This window comes from Papio anubis, chromosome 3 (genome assembly GCF_008728515.1).
Source record: "Papio anubis isolate 15944 chromosome 3, Panubis1.0, whole genome shotgun sequence".
In the NCBI taxonomy this organism is placed as follows: domain Eukaryota; kingdom Metazoa; phylum Chordata; class Mammalia; order Primates; family Cercopithecidae; genus Papio; species Papio anubis.
The window spans coordinates 33660593-33687510 of NC_044978.1; the positions used below are offsets into that span (position 1 = coordinate 33660593).

Consider the following 26918-nt stretch of genomic DNA (forward strand, 5'->3'; position numbering starts at 1 on the left):
TGAAGAACCATCTACTTGGTAGAGTAGAAAGTTACTCCAGTAACAGAGTATTAATGTGGATACAAATCCATGAAAGCATGAGTGGCTATGAATTCTTTCTTCCTGCAAAATGTATTCATATGAAAAAAGAAGTCTTTAATAAAATAAGGGTTGCTACCTTTGTGCTTGAGCTCTCAGTTTTCCTTCACAGCATTTGCTCTCCACCTTTGTAAATTTTTCATAATCTGTCTCTTCCATTACAATAGAAGCTCCAAAAGGGCAGACAGTGTCTGTTTTGCTTACCCCTCTATGTCCAAAACCTACAATAGTACCTATCCATAGGAGATGTTCAATACATATTTATTGAATGAATGAATGAATGATGTCCACCTGCCAGCTACTCAAAGTCTTGAAGGCTTAATCTATAAAATTTTATCTGTGAAGTGATAAAGCCAAATATAGAGGTGTTACTCTCTTAGCTAGTTTACAAACAAATTTAGGTTGTTTGCAATTTAAACTATTTCAATTATATTTGTGTGTGTGTATATATACATACATATATATATATGGCTTCTTGGACCAGGAACTTTTTTTTTTGGATATAGAGTTTTGCTCTGTCATCCAGGCTGGAGTGCAGTGGTGATCACAGTTCACTACAGCCAAGAACTCCTGAGCTCCAGTGATTCTCTTGCCTCAGCCTCCCAAGTAGCTGGGACTACAGGTATGAGCCACCATGCTCGCCCTGACCAGGAACATTTTATGGGCCAGGGAGAAAGAAAATCCAACCAATTCTGCCACTGAAGATTGCTTTCTTCTTCCTCTTCAACGCTACTGGAGACACTCTACTCCTCTTTATGTCTCTGATTAAGCCAAGGGGGATACTCTTTTACCCTTTTAGTCAAAATCCTTATTTGTCTTTCATTTTCTTCCTACTGCCACTAGAAATGTCTTTTTCTGGTCTTTTCCTCCTAACGTATACACTATCATCATAACAGGGGAGGAGAAATGGTCACCTTCCAATTGCTAGGGTTGGTGGAGCAAATGTATTTTTGGCTTTCCATTTTGAATCAAAACTTATTTTCCCAAAGAAAAAAGGAATAAAGTCTGTGCAAAGCATTACTAGCATACTTGACTGAAATTATGAGTGAATAGGCTTTGATGGAAATCTACATTCATCTTATACCATTACTCCTCTGGAAAAGTTTTGTAAATTCAAAGCAAAACCCGTAAGAGACAGAACTCACATGTTTTCCAGGCAGAATATTTATTGGTAGAGGCTGTTGTTGCATCGAGTTTCCTACCTTGGTGCTGTACTTCCTGTGATATATACTGACCCTGAGATGACATGAGTCCACAATAAAATTATAAGCAGGATTCAACTATAAGTGAGATCTGTCAAACACAGCCAACCTCAGGGCCTCATGACATAAAATCAACCATTTCAGGACTGCTCCAAACCCCAACAATTCTATATATTAATTTTTGGTTTCAGATTTTAGAACTAAATCCAATATTTCCTTCCAAATTCATTCCTTACAGTTCAATATATGTAAATATTGTGTAGCAGTCTTTTGTAGATCTTTTAGTTGTCTATCACTAAAATACCCTACTATTTGGGAAAGCCTTCATTTTGAATTTGGAGGAACAAGTTCTCTTATTTGTACAATCACCAGAACCTGAAGTATTGTAGATTGTGGACCTTCTGATTTAGAGAGGGGACACTTGTCCCCCAGTGCAAATAGTTTGTAGTGCTCTCAAGTTTGTTTTTCTTGACTAAACAATTATCTTTTGGCTTCAGAAAGAATAGATCTGATTAAAGTGTTAAAACAAGTGCTTTTGCCACAAATATACCATATATGAATACTTCAGGAATAACTGCCATTTGATGCAACATTGCTGTCAATGATGTGAATTTTAATAAAATCTCATTGGTGTGGTTTATGAATAAGTCACTATTTTCATTGGCTTTTTAATTTTTCTACAGTTTTTAATGTTTTTCTAGACCAAGGATATTTTAATTCATAAGATAAGTTGTAACAGTGTTTCTTTTTTTCTTCTTTCAACCTAATATTCTAGAACACATCTACAGACCTCATGATTCTCTTCAAATGCTCCTACTTTTGCTAGGTACTTGATTTGGGATCTTATCATTTATGCAAGCATATCCAATTCAATTGATTCAGTTCAGTAAGTGGTTTCTGATTTGCTGTGACTGTGGCTCCATTAAAAGCTCCTTCAAGACAGTATGCCTGAAGGAGCTTACAGAATTATTGGGAAACAATACCCATGAAAAAAGAGCAAACAATATTATGTTATATTATATTAGGAAGAGCAATGGATCATGAATGAAATGCAGAGAGTTTTCCATTTCTCCAGTTATCTTTTGTTTTAAGAAAGAGATCTAAATTTATGCGCTTCCATTTCTTAAAATAGAAATGATAAGTTTGCATTAGATGATCAAGAAGACTTTTTAAAGCTCTAGTATTCCATTACTTGGGAACAACCTCTCACATGTTGCATTTGCTAAGGATAATACATTTTTACACTTGCCCATTCACTAATAAAAATATAACCAGGAAGTTGATTCTGATGATCTAAAACAAAAATTGTTATGTCAAATGCTATTTTAAGTATCTTCTTTTGGATTATTAATATAACTGAAACTAAATAGTAGTCTAAGCATTAAATCTATAAACTTAACAGATAATCAGTAGAAAAAAAACTGTAACAAGAATTTATCAAAGATAAGTAGATGTTTGAAGTCATCTAGATTGAGTACTATACAGCTCAAATGTATTCAACACTGGAACATTTGCTGCCATAAGGATAATGTCTCAGTTGGAGAGGAGTTGTAGTCACTAATGCCAAGCATACCTCTTCCATTTCCTATACTACAGTCAAATCTTAATGCTTTATTCTTATAAACTAATGAACAAACAACATAGACTACTAAATTTTAAATATATATATATACACTTTTTAAAATATATATATATATATATACACAATTTTAATTTGGTATTGCATCCTAGTCTTTCAGTACATTTTCCTAGGAAAAAGAGAAGGGAAGTTTATAGCAGCCTGTATGGCTCTTCAGGATCAGGAGAAGACACACCACCCAGAAACTTCTCCCTCATCAGGAAAAGAGAGGAATGGAACATGCACATCCATGGAAAATGTTTGAGAGGCTCTCAAAATCTCTAGTTGAGCCAACTGGTGAATATCTTTTCCTGTCAAAACCAGTCTGAAAAGAAGCAAAGAGGTGACTGCATACTGAAGTGTGCAGGCTCCAATGCAAAGCTACAAGGAACAGGAAAAATTGGGGAAATATGACACACCAAATAAATAAATAAATAAATCTACAGTAACCGGCCCTAAATAAATGAAGAACAATGATTTACCTGACAAAAAATTCAACACAATGAAATTTAGTGAGTTCTAAGAAAACACAGGCCGTCAACTAAATAAAATAAGAAAACTATATGTGAGCAAAATGTAAATATCAACAAAGAGATAACCACAAATATAGAACCAAGCAAAAATTCTGGAATGAAAGAATAACTAACTGAAAAAAACTCAATGGAAACAATCAACATCAGACTTAAGCAGAAGAATCAGCAAATTCAAGAGAGGTCATCTGAAGTTATTCAGTCAGAAGGGCGAAAATAAAAATGAATGAAAAAGACTGAAGGAAGCCTGTGGAACTTTTGGGGCCACCATCAAGTGAACCAGAATGTTTTTCAAAAAAGAGTCCAATATGTGTATGACTTCCACTGTAGAAATTCAAAATTTACTAAACAAAATAATAAAGCCAACATAGTAAGGACAGGATTCAGGGAAAACATAGAAGCTATCTAGCTTCCTCATCATCACCATCTGTTCATGTCTGTTCATTTCACTCTGTCCTTGGAAATGAGAGCACCGATTGTTTCCCAGAGTGTGCCACAAACCAACTCCCTGAGGAGGACTGTATCCCTTTTCCTAGCCAATGCTGGCTATCTAGCAACTAGAGTGGGGTAAGAATAATTAAACATTTCCATTTCAAAGGTTATCTGCCAAAGTACTATTGTGTTAATATCATATCTGAAATAAACTCCCTCAACTTACTGCTAAGTCCAATTTATCCATCCTTCAAACTTCAATTTCTTCTTTCTCAGTCATTCCAGCCTGGATTGTTTACAGCAGTAATTAATTGCTCTACCCTTTGAAAGCTGTGTAATTTTGGTCAAGTCACTGAACTTCCCTAGCACTTCCTGGGAGTAAAACAAGATTATCTGTGAAATTCCTTTCAGTTCTGAAAATTAGCCAGTCTGTGTTTCTTTGGTGCTTTGCACACAATAGAAGGTTGGTATTGCGTCAATTAAAAATTATCAATGTATTATGTTAGCCAGTGTCTGATTGAGTCAATGTCCAGCCAAATTCATAGGTTAAGCAAATCTATATAAAACTATGAAGACTGACAGAGGGAGGAAGACATCATGAAGACCTTCAACTGCTCTTCTATTTATCCTACAAAGGGAGAGGAGCTTTCTACATGTCCCCTCTATTCCTAAGATATTTGACCTGTTTAGGTCTGTGTCCTGTTCCCAGAAATTTCCTTAAAGGTGGATTGACAGAAGGTGCTCTAGATCTCAACATGACACTATGCTATGCAGCTTGCAGGGCTATATGAAGAGGTGTCAGAGCTAATAACACACAGGTATAGGCAATCACAGGCTCATGACTCCGACCCAAGGGAGAAGGTCAAGACTGATTGAGCAGAAACTTCAGAATCAGAGCAAACAGTCAAGGGAGATTTTCACAACTCTGAAAATTGGCAGGGGACGTATGATGCTCTTTAAAATTAGGAGAGAAAACCCCAGCAGAAAATACGCTATTCTTTGAAGAATTTAATTTTAAGATAATAGCTAACAACTACTGACTGCTTATGGTATGGCAAGAGCTATGGATGGTTTCACTTAAAACTCAATAAAACTCTAGAAGATGAGTACTATTACTATTTTCACTTTACAGACAAGGATGCTGAGGTAAAGAGGCATTAAGCCTGTTGCCCAAAATCATAAAGTTTGTCAGAGTGCAATGTTCTTTTGAAAAGAATTCAAGATCATAAACATCTTAAGATAAAACACAACTTAAGAACATAATTGCTTTAAAAGAATATTTTTATGTGTTCCAAGAAAATATTCTACATTTATGGTAGCCTTGAAAGTGAGAAAGGAAGTGTTTAAATTTTCCTTAGAAAAACATTCTACAATTTCAAAATCTAAAGAGCAAGCACTCACCTCTGGGAAAATCAGTTTGCAAATACTCTCTGCCAAAGTGTGAAGATAGACTCGGCTCCGACTCGTTTTTCTTCGAGGAAGACTTTCTTGTGTGTTCTTCTCAGGAATGTCTTGACAGATGGGCACAGTTGCTTTGCAGCTCTCTGAGCTTCCTGCTGCCTCCTCTGCAGACTCATTAGGAACTTGACCTGGTGCCAGTAGGGAGAAAGGACACTCTCCTGTGATCTTGAGATCCTTGAGCTTCGTGCAGAACATGGTGTTGGTGTCTCTTACCCTGCTGTGATCTCCTCCTGATGAGCTGTAGTTCTTATATGAGACTGACAAACAGAAGCCACTATCAATTCAAGGACACTGGTAACTGGGATGTCTACGGGCAGCAAAAGGTCAGAACAGAAAGAGGAGTGACTTTATGCACTGACGAAAACAGAAAAAGACAGGTGAGAAAAAGCAATAGTCACATCATTTCAAGTTAAAAAAAAAATTCTGCTGGAAATGCCAGTTATAAAATGAGCAGGACATTTGGCAAAGAACTTTACTTGATGTGTGTGAATTTCACTATATTAGCAAAATACTTGCTCTTACTATTTTAACTCTTAAAATAAAATATATTTTTCCAAAATATTCTTAGCATCAACTACTGATTTCCATTTTTTATACTTATCTGGACTCATCTGATCCAGTTTGATTTCACAAGAGTGGAACACCACGGTTTTATGACAAAAGCCACATCTAAGTCTATATTTTATTAATGCTGTACTACTACATTCTCATTATGCTCTCCTTTCTGATAAGTCAGAACAGTAAAAACCAATGGCTTCCAAAAATACCTAAGGGAAAATAATATGCATAATGATCCCCAAGTATATGTTTTCAGATTTGAAACACCAACTTAGAAAAAAAAAGTTCAATGAAAAAAAAGTTCAATGAAGATGATTACGGCGAAAGAAAATTTTTATCACTTTAAATAGTAAAGCAATTTAAAAATATTATCTAAATGAAAAAACATTAGAACTCCTGATCTCCAAGAACATACCATGGGATTTGCAGGGGTCTCTGGATCCAAATCTAGTTAGCACTGCAGTGAGTCAGAGACTACCCCACTTCCCACTGAAATCATAAGCATCGTCATTCCGGCATATTTTCCCCTGTACTTTTGTTTTTGTTGATGTTGTGGTTGTAAATTATCTCACAATTCACAACCCATTTATCATTAGCTATTTGTTACTGGAACTGTCAAGGTGTGAATTCAGTTCATCAACAGTACTAATTATCTTGATTAACTGGGCCTACCAGCTATTTCCTACTCTTGGGGAAGAAAAACAAAGAGTGGAAAAGAACCCATATTTGCTAATCCCCACATGTACTAAGTACTATGTGCCTCACACAGTGCTGGGAACTCTATGTTTATAATTAGTCCCCACAGCAACCATGTAACACAGGTATTATTATCCCCAGTGGGTGAGAAGCTCAAAATTTCAGGTACTTTTCTCTCATTTGAAATGCTAGAGAATGACTGAACTAGGATTCAAATGCAGATTCAGCTGACTCCGGAGCCTGTGTTTTCTATAACTCCAAACTAATATTACTAAGATAGAGCAGTTTCTATCATAATCAGGCTTAGTTTATTAACTAAGAATAGATTTTTATCTTGAAAATATGCTTTACAAATTTATATTAAAATTCAGTGAGGAACATAATTCTTCTGCTCATTGGCTGGTGGTATCTGAAACATCCAAGATACAGCCTTATATTTGAATCTTTAGAGTTGGAGTTCAATTTTTTTTTTTAAATTTTCTATGCTCCTCAATGCCGTTAATATGTTTCCAGTATGTATAAGCAACAGCCTGTAAATTGTCACATGTAAGTCATCTAATAAGTTTAGAACAATGAACAACTCATTTTCTGAACTGGGACAAACAAGGAAGCTAAATTCAGTATCTGATCCCCATGGGATGTCATGGGACATTAGGTATAGAGGAAGATTATGGATGCTGGCAGGCCAGAAGAAGCTGCCAGGGCTCTGTTACCTAAAGTTATGACCAAAATCTATGCTCATATATAATTTATGAATCTTCAAGAGGGGACAAAAGAAAATCCTATGCATTTATGAGTAGAAAATTTATTCTGCCAGAATAGAATGGGAGTGGTCTATCTCAGTAGACTACTGAAGTGGTCCAAAGGCAATATGGCTATAGGGGGAATGATTACTTAGATTCTACAAAACCTAAAAATCTAATAATTTTACCCACATTTGTTTTGGGACTTAATGTAATAAATATTTGTTTCTTAGTCTTTACTACATCTCAACATAATTCTATTATTGTTTAATAACTTCTCTTCTGATTTAAGCTTCAAATCAGTGATCAGCTTTAATCTTCAAAAGTGCTTTAACCTTTTCTGTAAAGGTCCTGAGAATAGATACTGTCAGTTTTGCAGGTTACATGGTCTTTATTGCAAGTATTCAACCCTACCATTGCAGTGTGAAGTCAGCCAGCGATGATATACAAATGAATGGGCACAGATGTGTTCCAATATAACCTTGTTTGTAAAAGCAGACTGTGAACATAGCCAGTAGTTTGCTGACCCCTGGTTGTAGAAAGCTGAGTATATTAACTTAAGCATTTTAATTAAAATATAATTTTGACTATAGGAGCAAAGTTATTTCCTCATCTCCTCTAGTCACTCCTCTCCAAAAATAACAGCCTACGCAGGTCCAGTTTTGATTGGGGTGGGGGAACTTGGAGAGTTTTTTTCATTATTATTTGTAGAGAAAAAGTCTCACTATGTTGCCCAGGCTGGTCTCTTAACTCCTGGGCTCAAGCAATCCTCCTGCCCTGGCTTCACAAAGTGCTGGAATTACAAGCATGAGCCACTGTGCCTGGCTGGGATCCAGTTTTTAAACAACCTCAAAGTAATCAAAGAGAGTGTAATAGATAATACTAAACATCTATTTATACAAATAACAGTAGCATTATTTTATATTAATTTTCAGGGAAAAGAGCTGTATTATCTGAATGCCACTATTTCAGTTATGTCAATATCTAACTACAATAACTAGCAGAAAAGGGTACACAAAAACAAAAGGAAGACAATAAGAAATGGAAGAGTATAGGTTAGGTCTGAGGATGGCATAGAATTATTACTAAAATAAGTTATTTTGGTATACATTAGAATTTTAGTATTGGACTTAGAAGTTTGCCATAATATAGTTTATAATAGATCTTTCCATTAAACTTTACTCTCTCATTCACATTGGATTTCAATGTTGGTACCCAAGCCCAATATTTTAATTCTTATCTTCCTACTGAATCCAGCTGCAGCAGAATACATTTGACCAGTCAACTTTCCTGGAAATAATTTCTTTTCCTGTACTGCACAGTACTATAATTTCCAGGAAATGTGCCGAACAGTGTTTTTTATTAAAGCAAAAACAGCCAACAGGAAACAAGTTGTGCTTACTTTAAGATAGTTAAGTATTTAGTCTCGTTAAATTACATATGTATAAACAAACTAATTAGCATTCTTCATCTGCTCAACTGATGAAATTACACTATGAAGCAGATGCACACAGTGTTGATACCTTGGAAATCTGTTTGTCTTGCTTTTGCCTGCCAGGAATAGAGAATATTTCTGGCAGGCAAAAGATTGTTCCTCAACTAAACTAGTGATGATTTTTATGGGTAACATTAGCTGTAACTTCAGAAATGGTTTGGTCAGTTGAATTCAGTATCCAGTTGGTTGTAGAAATGGTAATAACATGGTAAGGGAAAAAAAAAATAAATTAAAATAATACATTTGGCAACAGGCCTTGGCAAGAAGTGGAATAATATGTTCTCAGAAACTTGAAGAGGCACTTCTCATTCCAAAAGTTGATAATTAAACAGCCTCCGAATAAACTGAATGCTCTCTCTCTTTTTACTAGTGAGTGATTAACTTTGCTGTGGTGAGAATAATGACCCAGCTACTGGTCTAGTATTAATAACAGGGACAGATTATTGTTCAAGTAAGGCAATCCTCAATCATTTAAACTCTAGAATTTAAAATTTAATTAAGCATGAACTTTTTTTTCTTCTCTTTTTTTTTTTTTTTGAGACAGATTCTCACTCTGTCGCCCAGCCTGGAGTGCAGTGGCACGATCTTGGATCACTGAAACCTCCGCCTTCCGGGTTCAAGCAATTCTCCTGTCTCAGCCTCTCAAGTAGCTGGGATTACAGGTGGCAGCCACCATACCTGGCTAATTTTTGTATTTTTAGTAGAGATGGGTTTTTGCCATGTTGGCCAGGCTGGTCTCGAACTCCTGACCTCAGGTGATCCACCTGCCTCAGCCTCCCAAAGCACTGGGATTACAGACGTGAGCCACTGCATCCATCCTAGAATTTAATTAAGCATGAACATCTTGTTTACTACATGAAACAAGGTCATGTAGACCTAAGGAAAACACCCCTTTCCATACTCTCTGATACTGATATACTTTTCTCCAAAAGCAGGTCCTAAGGAGCAGATGAAAAGTTAGAAAAAGACACTTTTCAAAAGAAGGCATGCATGTGACCAACAATCACATGAAAAGAAGGACAGCATCACTGCTCATTAGAGAAATGCAAATCAAAACCACAATGAGATACCACCTCACACCAGTCAGAATGGCTGTTCTTACAAAGTCAAAAAATAACACATGCTGAGAAGGTTGTGGAGAAAAGAGGAATGCTTGTTAATTTACACTCTTCATGGGAGTGTAAATTACTTCAGCCATTGTGGAAGAGAGTGTGACAACTCCTCAAAGACCTAAAGACAGAAATACCATCTGACCCAGCAATCCTACTACTGGGTATATAGCAAAAGAATATAAATCATTCTATTATAAAGACACAGGCACACGTATGTTTGTTGGAACACTATTCACAAGAGTAAAACATGGAATCAACCTAATTGCCCATCAATGGTAAACTGATAAACTGATGATAAAGAAAGTGTGGTACATACACACCATGGAACTCTATGCAGTCATAAAAAAGAATGAGATCATGTCCTTTGCAGGGCGATGGATGGAGCTGGAGGCCATTATCCTGAGCAAACTAACACAGGAACAGAAAACCAAACACCGCATGTTCTCACTTGTAAGTGGGAGCTAAACAAAGAGAACACATGGACACATAGAGGGGAACAACACTCACTGGGGCCTTTTGGAGCATAAAGGGTGAAAGGAGGGAGAGGATCAAGAATAATAACTAATGGGTACTAGGCTTAAAATCTGGCTGATGAAATAATCTGTGCAACAAACTCCCATGACACAAGTTTACTTATGTAACAAACTGCACTTGTACCCCTAAACTTAAAAGTTAAAATAAATAAATAATAAAATAAATAAAGTATCGAAAAAAGTTAGAGGGAAGAGGCAAGTCTAAAAATTATGTATCCATCACAAAAGCAATTAGCTGTATCAAATGTCTACCATCAGACCTGGCACCTGGACATGCCAATATCTGTGATAAAAAAGATATGAGCTTTTTAAGTTTAAATTTTAAAGTCCAGATTTTTAAGAGTTGCCAAAAGGAGGAGAAAACCTAAAAAGAAAATTGCCTTAGTAAGGATAAAGTTTGTATACTTCAGTACAAATTATAGCAACTATTTTCATAAATAAGGAAAAGGCTTAATTTTCAGGTGGACTAAAAACTTATAAAGTTTTCCTCTCTCAAAAATTGAAAAATATTACATAAAATCCCATAAATCTGTCTTTTAAAATAGATTTATTTTCACTTTGTAGTAGAAAATGTTTATAGAACTTTCCCTGTGATGTATCAGGAAATCAGGACAAAGTAGTAGAAAAATTGGTGAGCATGTCCAATTCTCTCCACCAGAAAGTTAAAAACAGGCAAACAAATCTCAGACTCCTTCATCCCATCATTCCTCTCTAGCACTACCATTCTCTTTATTGTTACTCTTCCTGAAAGGTTGGCTTTATGGGCTGTGTTCATTTCCTTACATCATATTTATTCTTAAGTTTAAAACTATCTGGCTTTTGCTTTAGTATGTTACTGATATCTCTTTATTAAATTTGATGATGCCTAAAAGTCAAAGTTCAAGACTTTTTTTGGCTTTTAACATAAATTCTCCATTCATCTGCATTTTCTTTTTAATAATTTCGATTCCAATAGATTCTTTGGTATCACTGAATTGTCTTCTACATCATAATCATGCATTCATGCACTTGCTCATTTTTCCTCCTATTCAACAAATATTTATGGATGTCCTGCTCTGTGCCAGGCATTCTTCTAGACACAAGGGCAGAGCGATGTGCAAAGAACACCCCTTGCTCTCAAGGAACTTACAATCCAGGAGGAAAACTATTTCTGAGGTATCAGTTCCAAGCATGGCCTGTGCTGTAAAAAGGAGAGAGATATAGTGCTCTGGGAATGTAAATCAGAGATCTGAACCTAATCCTCTCGGAAACATCTGAGCTGGGCCAGGCCAAGAGAGTTCCAGAAAGAACAGCATGCTTGGGAGCCAACGTTCTAGGAAAGGAAATAATTCCCGTGTAGCAAAGGCATGAATGAGGTAAGAGAGAGCAAGGTAATGATAGTAAGAGACAAAATAGGCAGAGGTCAGGAGTTTGCAGAGTTCTACAAACCACATTAAACAAGATAATACTCTATTGTAAGGGCAATCAACTAAATAACTAAGAAGCAAGAGAGTAAGTGAATTAGATTGCATTTTTAAAAGATTATTTGGAATGTAGAATGAAAAATGGGTCAGAGTGGGACAGATGGTAGATCTGGGTTGGGCAAAAACAGGACCCTGGGGAAAAAAAAAAAATGAACCAATTGCAGAAGTAATTCTGAGAGAGAATCTGCAGGCCTGGGCTACTGACTGGGTGTGGGGGCTGGAGCAGAGGGAAGAAACATTCCTCTGACTTTACTTCTCAATATCCCAGCCAAGGAAACACTCTAGGGACCACAGAGCACAATCAAAATAGTCCATAATACATTTCCCATGACTTCGGTTGTTCAATCTTAACCAAGCCCAGAGCTTGGATTTCAAATATTATATAACACCTTGTGGGAGTTAGGTTACTCAAATTCTCCTGTTAAAATCTCATTTTGGGAAGCAATTTCTCCTTCTTGTTCAAAAGCCCAGAAATTGTTAATTCCAATTTCTATTACTGAGTAGGGCATTCACCTTCCTAACGGACTGCATCTACATGTAAGTGTGAGCGGTCTCAAGCTATTTTTAAGGAGGAGGATGCTTACCTTAAATTTTTGTAACTCAAGAACCTGTACTGATGATTCTCCCAAAACAAAGAGATCAACTCTAAAGACAACAGCAACCTCACTTTTGATAATCATATTGGAGTCCCCCTGCCCTCCGACTTGCCGGGTAGCGACCGCCTTGATAAAACTGCAGTACTGGACACAAATTGTGTTTAATAAGCTGCATTAGATCTTTATTTAAAATAAGATGAGCACAGTCCACAATCTTTTAAAATTAGATTTAAGAGGCAATTCTGTGGCATCTTTGAAGTAATAGCAAAATTCAGTACACTCTATAGTAGGGAGATTTTAACTATTTGAATTAACATTTTGTTTCTCAGTTTTTATCAAAGTATTTTCAGAATGTTTTATAACCAACTTAAGAGCAAAACCTTTGGGATTATAAATCCTGAAATATATTTTTAAAACTCCAGTGTGATGACGACTACAATTTGAATACATGTAGTTAAACATCTTCAAATTAAGTATCATCACTCCTTACGGTTCATCATGCTAATCATGATGAAATCAGATAAACTTTTCTACAGTTTTTCCCTAAAATATATAAAATAATTTCTTGCATCTTTTTCTATGATTCTCATCATAGTTACATGGCTAAAGTAGCTCCTTGCAGAGGCTTAGTCACTTTAAAATACACTTACTGAAAAGGTACTAATGATTATGAAATGAGTTAAGGAAGAAATGTGATTCCTTTCTACTCTGTAAAAAGCCATTTTGTTTTTACCTGTTTTCAAACAAGCACTGTGCATTTCAGGAATGCCAGTCAGCTTAGGCACATCTATCACTAGGGAAACAATGTCAGGATAAAATGGCAGACGTGCTAGATTCCCTTTGCTCCCCATTCTTCCTCTTAGCCCAGTCTGACCATATCCTCTGTCATGGAAGTACTGTTGCACAATTTCCCTTTATTTTTCTCTTGTCTCCGTAACTCAGCAGACTCAAGGCCTTCTTATAGTTCTTTCCCACCAACTACTTTCATTCTTTTCCCCTTAAGTCAAGGCCTACAATTGCCAAGGTGCAGTATTCATTAGAATTCAATACATCTTTTCACTAAATTTTTATATTTGGGGGATTTTTTTTTTTTTTGGCTTAGTGCTCCTAAGCATTGAGTGATTTCACTCAAACACATTTTTTTCCCCTAAGTCCTTTTATTTTTCGAAGGCAATAAAAGTACACAGTTTTGAAGCATATGAAGTTTTCCAAGAACATCTATATTGTATTATATCAGAAATATCTCTACTCTAATCGATGTTTGGTTTAAATTTGCAAATAAGGTGAAAAGCCAACCTACCAACCTGGAAGAAACACTCAACAAGATCACATTCTCTGAGACTCCACAGAGTACACTATGGTTTAGGTAAAATAATCTGATGAAATTTTACAGTTAAAACAAATCCTTGATGATTAAATAATTGGGCTAATTGATAGATTTCATTTCAGTGACATAATGAACTTGATGATTACATGACATCATACTTTCTCCGTTTTCTCTTCTTTTAAATTTTGGTCAGGCAGGAAGGGCTGGAAGTAAACTCTGTACATCCTTGATGTCATAGACATACGTAAACACACACACACACATACATACTTACCATACACACACTTATTTTCCCTCTTCTGTAATGGTGAGTTTTTAAGTGCCTGAGAAATACAGGCAAGTGTGTGTGTATGTGAGTGTGTGTGTCTCATGCAGATAATTAGCATGACAGAGACTTCATAATTTGGAGGGTTGGGTTCACATAAATGTGGGTGCCATGCCCAGTTGTGCCCTGAGGCAGTGGAGTTGGCATAGCAGTTAAAAGCTTAGGCTACACGAACAGATGGCCTGTGTTTGCTACCTGCGTCTACCATGTGCTAGCTCTGTGACGTTAGTGAAGTTCTTAAGTGAACTTCACCTCAATTTTCTCCACCTGAAAAATAAGGATAATAATAGCAACTATCTCAAATGTGCTATGAGATTAAACAAAGCAATAAATAGAAAGCACTTAGAAAAGCACTGCCAGCTAGTATGGGAGGAATACATGTTGACTGTCGCAACTGCTACTCAGTGGTAGTGTGACATTGGACAAGTTTCATAACTTCATGAATTCTGCTATTTCACACATAAAATGGTAAAGTCATGATGTAACAGATTCGAATTAAGAATTTGGAATAATATATATAAAGTGCCTGGTCTTGCCTAGCATCCATAGGTCCATAATTAAAATAAAAGGTAAAAGTCCAGTCTTGGATCAAGTCTTCAGTCACTTGCCTTACAAAAGCTGTGATGCCTCTTCTACTAGAACTCTAGGCAACTTCTTACAACAGGAACAAAATGATCAGTGTCTGCTCGATAACTTCAGAGCAGCCCTAAAATATTTTTTGGTACATACAACCAAAAGTAAATGCTCATTGCATGCTACAAGACAATCGTGCTGACCTAAGTTATTAAATAAATGATTGACAATTTTATTCTATCTTCTCAGAAAGATTCTGTAATGTTTTATACCTGTGAAATCATTTTTTTCATACATCAAAGCTGGTTTAAGGGAACTCTGATAATATATCAAATGCTCATTATCCTGCAACTATGGAAAACAATCTTTACTTGATGAGCATTAGAGAACATACCAAGAAAGTTATATATAAGTCAACAGTTAGAGTTATTTTTATTGAATTATAAAATAATAGATTTTGCAGCACAGTTGCAGAAAGAGCAGAAACATTCTATTTTGGTTTTCTCTTATCTAATTCTATTACATAATAAGTTGCATGTCTAATTCCCTTAACGACATATTAGAATATAAAAATTGGGTGACTATGTTGAATTTTAAACCTCATTTTCTACTTGTTAAGCCAAAACTATTTTATAAATCAAGCAAGCCTTATGCCATTGCCACTACTCACTATTTTTTATTAATTCATATTATTCCCAATGTGGAAATTTGAAAACAAAACAAAATCTTGTAACCATCAAGCTTAAATAGAAATTCTGTGGTATCTGATTTTCTTTTCTTAGAATGCCATATTGGGATATGATTAGTATTTGTTATACAAGGAATCTTGTCTCCAATTATTGCTTTTATAAGCTAGCTGTTCTTCTAAATTGATTCAGTGATAATTCTTTTTTTTTTTTTTTTTTTTTTTTTTTGAGACAGAGTCACCCTCTGTAGCCCAGGCTGTAGTGCAGTGGCGTGTTCTTGGCTCACTGCCACTTCTGCCTCTGGGGTTCAAGTGATTCTCCTGCCTCAGCCTCTAGAGTAGCTGGGACTACAGGCGCATGCTGCCATGCCCGGCTAATTTTTTATTTTTATTTTTGTATTTTAGTAGAGATCGGGTTTCACCGGATTGCCCAGGCTGCTCGTGAACTCCTGAACTCAGGCAATCCACCTGCCTTCACCTCCCAAAGTGCTGGCATTACAGGTGTGGGCCACCATGCCCAGCAAATAATTCTTTTATCTACTTACTTTCTCAATGTTAATTTGGTAGAAAGGTTTAGGTTGTGAGCAGGTAGAGGTGAGACACTAATTGGCATGTTCACTTTAAGATATTTGTGGAACCAATATAGGTCACCCAGAGTCCAGTTAAAGTAAGAGACACAGGTATTCCTGACAAAAGTGAAGTGACTCTGGAATTGACTTGTGGAACGCTTGAATTACCTTTCTGAGCAATGAGGAGATATCGAGGTCAACTCATCCTTGATGAGAAGGAAAGAGTGACCTTGTGAGTACAGAACTCACCCAATGGTAGGGGAAAGACAAACTGGCTGGACTCTAACTTGTCATATTTGTTAGGAAGATTCTGGAATAAGAGACACTACTGACTCTCACAGTTCTTCTAATCCAGCTTTTGGAAATTTTCCCAAGCTCTTTGAGAGAAAGGACCAGAAATTTATACAGCTGTGAAAACTTAAGATGTCTATGCAACGCTGGAGATAGAATCTTACCAAACCTAATCAAGAACACATTAATCGAGAAGTGTAGGCCTGGTTACAGAAAGAACAGCAAAGATAAAAAAACAAAAACAAATACACAAGGAGAACAAAAACAGATGTATCAATGGTGGAGGTTCAGGCAGTGGAGGAACTGCGGAAGCCGGAGCAGGGCTGAGAGAGTCAGACAAAGTTAAGCTGCCATGCAGGAGAACATGAGGAGCTCAGCGATACGTAAGCATTATATGAGACCTAAATTTCTATGTCCACAAATAAACTTTTATTGGAGCACAGCCACACCCACTCACTTACGCACTGTCTATGGCTACTGTGTTCAAACCGTGCAGTTGAGTAACTGCTATGGAGGTCACATGACTGGCAAAGCCTTAAGTAGCTACTATCTTGTCCTTGATGGGGTCTGTTGACTGACTCCTGCTTTAAAGAGCTGTTGGGGACATCGCATACATTATCTTATTTAATCTTCACAACAACCTTATGGGAAGGGTGTGTGAGCATGTGTTTGTGTATTTTAATATTTTTTACACAAGAAGAATCTGAAACGTCGATCATGTAACTTGTCCTTGGCCATAGCTGGTGAGTGGCAGAAACAGGAAATGAACTCAACCCTATCTAACTACAGAGCTCATGCTGTGGAGCTGCCTTGAGAAACCGGGAGCTTTTGACATATCATGGTGATTGCTATTCAAGTTCCCCTACTAATAAATATAATCTGGGAAAACAAAGACTAAATTGTATCTGTTAAATTAGATTATGGAATAAAATGAAAGATCAGGATGCTGGGCATGTCAGTTAAGGTAATGAAGCTTAGATATTCCCAAAATGAAGGCAGGAGAGATGCTTTCAGGGTCCCAGTGAACTCTAAGGAGACTCCCTTTGAAAACTTCACTTTGAGCCTCTCTAGTTTTAGGGATCAGAGAAGACTTGAAAGGCAGCTAAAAAGGCTGTTGGTGTCTCTGCCACATTTAAAAGATCTTTACAACAAAGTCGAGGAATAAACTTTGGCAAAGTACGTTTCTCAGAGAAATTTTCTCTTATGACCGCAGAGAAAAGGCTCATCAAAGTGAAGTTAAGTGTGAGATTGGAGGCCTGGAGACTCAGCAGATGTTTCTTTGGAGGTGGCCCAGGGGACCAGGCTACTAAGGTATTAGTAATTGATGGGCAGGCAGGTGCCTTTTCTAGTTTTTAGACCAGCAGTAAAGCTCTTTCTGATTCTTAAGACGGGAAATGAACTTTTGTCACAACAATGGGACACAGATCCTTGATGCTTATGCTGGAACCAGGTTAGCAAAAGACATGTGGCAAATTCCAACACAAATTCAATTCTGCCAAGTTTTTACATAATGATTAGTTTAGAAGAAATCATTACCAGAAATGAATTTTGACTTCTGAACATGTACTCTTGAGGTATATATTTGGATGCTTGCAAAGTCCATGTTGAGAAAGGCTAAGTCTTTTCCCATTAAATCCAAATCCACAACTATATTCTTTAAATGCCTTCTGCCATCTAATTGATTCAAAATAGAGAAAGCTTAAATAAATACCAAACAATTTTTCCTATTCATTTCAGTTCCTCTTACATAAAAGTCAATATAAAGACAGAGTCATTTGCATAATAGAAGTTTAGAACTGGAAGAGGAGTTAGAGATTATTTATTGCAATCCCTTCCGCTTGCAGATGGCAGAGTGCACACTTCAGTGATGTGGTTCAAACCCCAAAGCTCAGGAGGTGTATAGGTGAGACAGGAACACAGGCAGTTTGACCATGACCCTGGAGTTCACCCAATATATCTTGATCACCTCCTCTACTGAAAATGTTGAGAAGCCCTCCTCTCTTTGTGGACCACCAGCCACTGCAGGGAATACTTTGAGAAAACTTGAAAACTTAGTTGTTTTAATTCAAATTTCGCACTTCGCCATCTTTTGAGGGTTAAAATAACTAATTCATCTCAGACCAATCAGAAGATGACCTTACGTCTATGCATCATGCTAATGTAAACATACATTATAAAATCGCTTTGACAGTCTACAGTTCCTAAAATGTTGCCCCAGACTCTTTTTCATAATTTTCTCATCATCTTTTGCACTTTCTTGAGAAACTATATTTTAGTCCCTTTTCAAATCTCTAAACACATTTTCTAAATAACCTTCCTCATTATCTTGTCTTTGACACTTAATCAAGTTTGCTATTTTCTAGCCTTAATCAGACCAGCCAATGCAGGTCACAGTTTATCCAACTTTGGGACTGACAATAATTATTTTCTGCTGAAATTGAAAGAACTACTGGCTCTGAGTCATCTATATAAACACGGAAGTGATATAGATAGGTAAACTAAATTGTTATTATCAAATTTATTCACTTTTTTTTCCATTTATTTTCCCTGGATTCTTTGTGAAGACACAAACACACCTATGTAAATGACACACGGTTTGACAATAGATTTTTTTTGTTTTCCTATATATTCTCTTTTTCTAGCTTACTTATTATTAGTGTTGTTTTTCAACTTTTTTCAGAAAAATTGAAATCTTACTATACCTAGAGTTTATGCATTTCCAAGGTCTGTGCTTGATAAAGAAGTCAGCAATGTTCATACAATTTCCTATCCTCCTTTTTCACTTTGTTGTGAAATCAGCTAAATGAAAAACCATCCGTGTTTCCTATACTTCACTGCCTTATCAGAAGCACTTAGCACAGAATCAACCATCATTTGGCCATTCAATTAATATTAACTAATCTCAATAAAATGTATTAATATTAGGCTATTAGCTATAATCAATATATGGGGCAAAACATGAACCAAAAAAAAACATAAAATACAAATAAAAGAAAGCTAAATCAGAGCTTCTAAAATGTCTTGCTTATTGGAAATAAATTTTATATGAGTTTTCAGTAAATCCATTTATAATTCAATCAAAATTTACTCAGCTTCATAAAAGGATAAAAATGTTCCTTTCTTTAATTTTCTTCAAAGCCTGATATGAGTGGAGTATATATACACACACACACTGAATTTTCTTTTCTTTTTTCTCTTCTCTTCTCCTCTCTTATCTTCTTTTCTCTTCTCTTCTCTTTTCTCTTTTTCTTTTTTTTTTGAGATGTCACTCTGTTGCCCAGGCTGGAGGGCAGGGGTGTGATCTCAGCTCACTGCAACCTCCATTTCCCGGGTTCAAGCGATTCTCTGGCCTCAGCCTCCTGAGTAGCTGGGATTACAGGCACATGACACCACGCCCAGCGAATGTTTTTGTATTTTTAGTAGAGATAGGGTTTCCCCACATTGGTCAGGCTCGAACTCCTAACCTCGTGATCCATCCCCCTCATCCTCCCAAAATGCTGGGATTACAGGCGTGAGCCACCACGCCTGGCTGAATTTTCTTATATATATATAAAAGAAATTTTATTAGATAGTTAATGGCTATAGTAAAAAGTGAGAATAAGTAAAGATAGCGAGTTAATACTATTTATAAGAAATATCAGATTTAGGCAATGGTGGCAAAAGAATGATCAGGGAAGCCTTCTTGGAATGTACAGAATTTGAGCTTATTTTTTTAAATGATTAAGTTTTGAAAATTAAGATTTTGGCGAGGGGCATGCCACAGAGAAAGAGCAATGTAAGTGAAAACAAGAAATGAAGGAAATTGTGGGAAAGAGGCAGGAAAAGATGGCTACTAGATATATTATAAAATTAAAGTTGGCATGATGCGGCAACTCACTAGATCGGACGAATAGAATGACTCTGAAGTTTTGTGTAGAATGATATAGTGCCATTCACGGAAACAGGTAACAGAAGCAGAGCTACTGGCCTGAGAGAAAGGATGTTGAATTTTGTTTTAGATACATGGATCTTGAACTGTTAGCAGGGAATCTAGGGTAGAGGTGCTTTTGAAAATTGGAGTATTTACTTCAGAAGTGTGTAACAGATTAGAGATGAATTTTTGCTCCTCCTCATAGCAGAAACCATTATAGTCAGGAGTTTAATTAAAACTGTTTAAGATCAAGAGGCTACATACATAGAGAGAAGATAACCAAATTTAGAACTCCAAGGAATCATCATGTTTAAGGACCGGAGAAAGTATTATGACTATGACAGAGAAGCAGCAATTAGAAAAGTATAATGAGAATGAATATGAAAGAGGACACGTGTTCAAGAAGAAGTGTATGTCACAAGTCTGAAGAGGGTAAGGAGGACTGAGAAACTATCGTTTGATTTTTAAATTAAAAGATGTTTATGGCTTTTAAGACAAAATTTTGAATAAGAATAGTAGACTGAAAGTGGAAGAAAATAAGGAGTTACAGTGATAAAGTACTATACTGTAACTGAGTACAGATTACATTAAGATCCATGGATTGGGAAACAGTAAATTTGAAAGAAGGATTGTGAGGATATGAAATCCTTTTCTTTTGTTACCTATATATGTAGCTTTCTGTAAATAGAAATACTATATAGAGCACAAAAATTAGCTCGAAGTACAGGGTCTTTGACTTCTGATTAAATTGCAGAAAGTCACAAGAGACTTCCACTCCAACCCTAATAATGAGAACAAGTGAGCAAGCTATGCAATCATAATTTTTTTAATCCATCAGAAAGCATCTATGAAAACTATAATTATTGAGTCATACTTGATGATGAAAGACCGAACACGTTTCCACTATTATTCAGGAACAAAGCAAAGATGCCTGCTCTCATCACTTCTAATCGATATTGTACAGAAGTTAGGTCCTAGCCATTGCAATCAGTTAAACAACAGCCAAAAGGTTGCAAGTTTATGCACACGTGTGTGCGTGTGCGTGCGTGTGTGTGTGTGTGTATCCAAACAACCCTTGAACAACACAGATTCAAACTCCAAGGGTCCACTTATATGCAGATTTTCTTCTGCCTCTGCCATCCCAGATGTAGCAAAACCAATCCCTTATCGTCTTCTTCCTCCTCCTACTCAAAATGAAGACAATGAGGATGAAGATTTTTTATAATGACCCACTTGCACTTAATAAATGGTAAATATATTTTCTCTTCCTTTATGATTTTCTTTTCTTTTCTTTTCTTTTTTTGAGACGGAGTCTCGCGCTGTCGCCCAGGCTGGAGTGCAGTGGCCGGATCTCAGCTCACTGCAAGCTCCGCCTCCCGGGTTTGCGCCATTCTCCTGCCTCAGCCTCCCGAGTAGCTGGGACTACAGGCGCCCGCCACCTCGCCCGGCTAGTTTTTTGTATTTTTAGTAGAGACGGGGTTTCACTGTGTTAGCCAGGATGGTCTCGATCTCCTGACCTCATGATCCGCCCGTCTCGGCCTCCCAAAGTGCTGGGATTACAGGCTTGAGCCACCGCGCCCGGCCTCCTTTATGATTTTCTTTGTAACATTTTCTTTTCTCCAGCTTACTTTTAAGAATACAGTATATAATATATAATACATGTCAATCAACTGTTTATGTTATTGGTAAAGCTTTCAGTCACCAGTAGGCTATTAGTAGTTAAGTTTTTGAGGAGTCAAAACTTTTATATAGATTTTTGACTGTGCAGGAGTGTCAATGCCCCTAGTCCCTGTGTTGTTCAAAGATTATACACGTGTATGTGCACACACACACACATATATATATTTAAAATTTTTCATGTAGGAATTCCCAATGGATCTACAAAATAACTAGAACCAAGAAGTAAATCAAGCAGTGTTTCAGGATACAAGACTGATATACAAAATTCCACTGTAACTTCTGTCCTGGTCACAAACACTGGAAAATAATTAAAAACTCGTGATACTGTCAATAAATATAAAATACTTAGCAATAAATCTAACCAAAGGCTTACAAGACTCTTACACTGAAAACTACAAACATTCATGAGATAAGTTAAGGAAGGTCTAAATATATGGAGAGATATATACCATGAATAATATTGTTAGGCTACAAATTTTCTCTAAACTGGTTTATACATTCAATGCAATTCCAATGAACATCCCAGCCATGATTTTAGTAAAAATTGACAAAATGAGTCTAAGATTTCATTGATGACATATGATAGCCAAATTAATATTAAAGAAGAAAAATAGTGCTGAAGGACTTATATACCTGCTTCGAAACTTAAAAGTTAGCATTTTCAAAAAAGGTGTCAAGGCAATAAAATAAGGAAAGAAAATATGTTTGTTTGTTTTTTAATAAAAATGCCACGGGAACAACTGGAAATCCATATAGAAAAAGAAATAAACTTTTATACACACATCATACTCATACAAAAATTAAATCTTAATGAACCATGCCATGGTTTGGATATTCAAATCTTCCAAACCTTATGTTGAAATCTAATCTTCAGTGTTGAGTGTGGAGTGGATTTGGGAGATGTTTGGGTCACTGGGCAGATCCCTCATGAATGACTTGGCACCATTCTCATGATAGCCAGTGAGTTCTTGCTCTACTAGTTTCTTCAAGAGCTGGCTGTTACACAAGAGCCTGGCATCTCCTCTCTCTCTCCCTTGCTTCCTTTCTCTTTGAGTAATCTCTGCACATGCTGGCTCCCCTTCATCTCTGCCATGAATGGAAGCAGCCTCATGCTCTCACTAGAAGCAAATGCTGGTGCCATGCTTCCTGCACAGCCTGCAGAACATTGAGCCAAATAAACCTCTTTTGTAAATAAATTAACCAACCTCGGGTATTCTTTTATAGCAAAATAAACAGACTAAGACAGATCGTAAACCTAAATACAAAAGTTACAACTATAAAACTTACAGAGGAAAAAAAAAGAAATTCTTTGTGATTAGGTTTGAAGCAAAGATGTTTAAATTAAAAAAAAAAAACATGAAATATTTAAAAAGAGCATGATAAAGTGGACTTCATCAAAGTAAAAAAATACTTTGGCTCTTTGAAAGACATTATTACATAAACAAAAACACAAGTCACATACTAGAAGAAAATATTTGTAACACACAACATCAAAGGAGTTTAATCCAGAATATACAGTTTTCCAACTTAGTAAGAAAATAAAGATGGATTAGAGACTTAAATGTTAGACCTAAAACCATAAAAACCCTAGAAGAAAACCTAGGTAATACCATTCAGGACATAGGCATGGGCAAGGACTTCATGTCTAAAACACCAAAAGCAATGGCAACAAAAGCCAAAATTGACAAATGGGATCTAATTAAACTAAAAAGCTTCTGCACAGCAAAAGAAACTACCATCAAAGTGAACAGGAAACCTACACAATGGGAGAAAATTTTTGCAATCTGCTCATCTGACAAAAGGCTAATATCCAGAACCTACAAAGAGCTCAAACAAATTTACAAGAAAAAAGCAAACAACCCCATCAAAAAGTGGTCAAAGGATATGAACAGACACTTCTCAAAAGAAGACATTCATACAGCCAACAGACACATGAAAAAATGCTCATCATCACTGGCCATCAGAGAAATGCCAATGAAAACCACAATGAGATACCATCTCACACCAGTTAGAATGGCAATCGTTAAAAAGTCAGGAAACAACAGGTGCTGGTGAGGATGTGGAGAAATAGGAACACTTTTACACTGTTGGTGGGGTTGTAAACTAGTTCAACCATTATGGAAAACAGTATGGCGATTCCTCAAGGATCTAGAACTAGAAGTACCATATGACCCAGCTATCCCATTACTGGGTATATACCCAAAGGATTATAAATCATGCTGCTATAAAGACACATGCACATGTGTATTTATTGCAGCACTATTCACAATAGCAAAGACTTGGAATCAACCCAAATGTCCATCAGTGACAGACTGGATTAAGAAAATGTGGCACATATACATCATGGAATACTATGCAGCCATAAAAAAGGATGAGTTCGTGTTCTTTGTAGGGACATGGATGCAGCTGGAAACCATCATTCTCAGCAAACTATCGCAAGAACAGAAAACCAAACACTGCATGTTCTCACTCATAGGTGGGAATTGAACAATGAGATCACTTGGACACAGGAAGGGGAACATCACACACCAGGGCCTATTGTGGGGAGGGGGGAGGCGAGAGGGATAGCATTAGGAGATATACCTAATGTAAATGATGAGTTAATGGGTGCAGCACACCAACATGGCACATGTATACATATGTAACAAACCTGCAAGTTGTGCACATGTACCCTAGAACTTAAAGTATAATAATAATAATAATAAAAGAAACAATTCCATTTTAAAATGGGCAAAAAGTCTGAATAGACAATTCATTAAAGAAGATATGTAAACTGTCAATAAATATTTCTTCATATGCTCAATATTATTAGTTATTAAACAAAAACTCATCAGAATGTCTAAAATTCTAGAGTTTGGCAATGTCAAGAGTTTTTGGCAATGTGGAATAACTGGAATTCTCATAGAATACTGGTGGGAATGGAAAACAGTTTGGCAGTTTCTTAAAATGCTAGACATTCAACAAATGATATTGTTCGTGAGCAAAACCTGGGTAATTCACAAATCATCAGGAAAACTTACAATGTAGGTAGAAAGGTTACCATAGTAATTACCACAGTAGGTAAAAGTGTGAACCCCGCCTTGCTACAAATACTGATTCCATTATTAATTAAATGTGTGACATTTAGGCAAGTGACTTATCTATTCTGTGTATCATCAATTTTTTCATCTGTAGAACAGTGATGAGAATATAACATTCCTCAAGGGATTTGATTAAAGTAATGCAGTTGTATTAATGCTTGGAATGTAAGATGTACTTAAGAAATGTTCACTATTATGGACTGGACTTGATATAAAATTATTGTAAAAACTTTTGTGTTTACCTTGTTCAAGACACATTTGAGTTAAAGCAGCATTTCTTGAAATGTGGTTTGCAAACTCTTGGGGATGTCCTGAGACCTTTTCAGAGGATCTGCAACGTCAAAACGATTTTCATAACAATGCTCTAATATTATGCACCTTTTTCATTCTCATTCTCTCACAGATTGCAGTAGAGGTCTCCAGAGACTACATGACATGTGATGATGTAATCATTCTAATGGAATTTATATTTGTGTAGAATTTTCTAAATTAGTAGGTTTAAAGTATAAGTGTACATTTTTGGAGATTAACGCACTTTGTTCTCAGAACTTCTATTTTGATTTTTCCTAACTATCAGTGTACTTGCTATAATGTTTGTAATTTCATTGTTGTCTAATAATTTATTATTTTGAAATCTTGAAGTTTTTCTTGGTCTTAGATATAAATACAAGAAGTAATTCCACTTTGCTAAATTTTTTAGATAAACAGTTATTATTTTAGATTTTAATATTTATTCTAAGACCAAGACTATTGATTTTTTCATATATATATTTTATACATATATATACACACACACACACACACACACATTTTTTTTAAAATGGAATCTCGCTCTGTCAGTCAGGCTGGAGTGCAGTGGCACAAACTTGGTTCACTGCAACCTTCGCCTCCCAGGTTCAAACGATTCTCCTGCCTCAGTCTCCAAAGTAGCTGGGATTACAGGCACCCACCACCATGCCAGGCTAATTTTTGTATTTTTCGTAGAAATGGGGTTTCACCATGTTGGACCAGGATGGTCTCGAACTCCTGACCTCAGGTGATCCGCTCACCTTGGCCTCCCAAATGCTGGGTTTCAGGTGTGAGCCATGGTGCCTGCCTGGCCTGATTTTTTTCTTATATTAGGATGGATTCTTGGTTTAAAAAGAGGAAACCAGACAACATTTTCAATCCACAGCTGCACTATCTAGAACTGCCATTGTGAGCTTATAGCTATCCAATACTAAAAACTTCCTGATGAGATCAGTGGTGATAGTCATGAAGGCTAACTTCTGACACTGTATAATAAAGTGTGTCACCATTTGGAAAACGTGTAAATTTCAATGGACCAATGTTTTCCAAATGACCGTGATGCTACACATAAGCTGATGAACAAAATCACGTATGAATAAAGGATCCATTCCCAAGTATTCTTCAGGACCTTTCTCTTATAATCACATTACCTAGTCTTCCCTTAGAATCTTTCATCAACTCATCTGATTATTTATTCACTCATTCATTCATTCACATATGCCAAAAATATTTATTAGGCACCTATTACTGCATTCTAAAAGATGAGATCTCAGGTATTAAAAACGAAAGCAAATAAATAAAAACAAGCCAATCCTAGTTCCTTAAGGAATGTTTTGAGTAAAGGTTGGGGTGGACAGACTTAGACCACACAAACTCAGTTCAGTGTGATGTCATGACAGGGTGTGATGGGGACATGAAGAATCTGCATGTGCCCCTGTACAGTACATTGGTAAACATGTCCTTGAAAAAGTGACACTTAAGGTGAGCTTTGTAGAATAAACAGAAAATAGCAAGGCAGAGAAAACAAAATAAGTCATTGCAGGAGCAGAAAAACAAATGCAAAGACACAGACTTGAAAACAAAAAGAAGGTTGGGAGTAAATTGCAGCTAAGACAACGTGACCATAACACACTATTCAAGGAAGAGAATGATGAAGAATAAAGCTGCAGTCA

The 26918-nt window shown here is 36.4% G+C and overlaps 1 protein-coding gene across 11 annotated transcripts in view; it reads right to left on the bottom strand.

The window, feature by feature from the left end:
* The window catches only part of GUCY1A1 (guanylate cyclase 1 soluble subunit alpha 1), a 69141-nt gene that overhangs the window by 32180 nt on the left and 10043 nt on the right, over positions 1 to 26918 (bottom strand). For 5 of the 11 annotated variants that reach the window (XM_031664199.1, XM_031664201.1, XM_031664202.1 and 2 more), the window contains one exon: positions 5262 to 5628. In XM_031664199.1, the coding sequence (XP_031520059.1) occupies positions 5262 to 5516 (255 nt within the window). In that variant the 5' untranslated portion in view covers positions 5517 to 5628. The remainder of the gene's footprint in view (positions 1 to 5261; positions 5629 to 26918) is intronic. The other 6 variants (XM_031664203.1, XM_031664205.1, XM_031664204.1 and 3 more) reach the window with 3 other exon arrangements.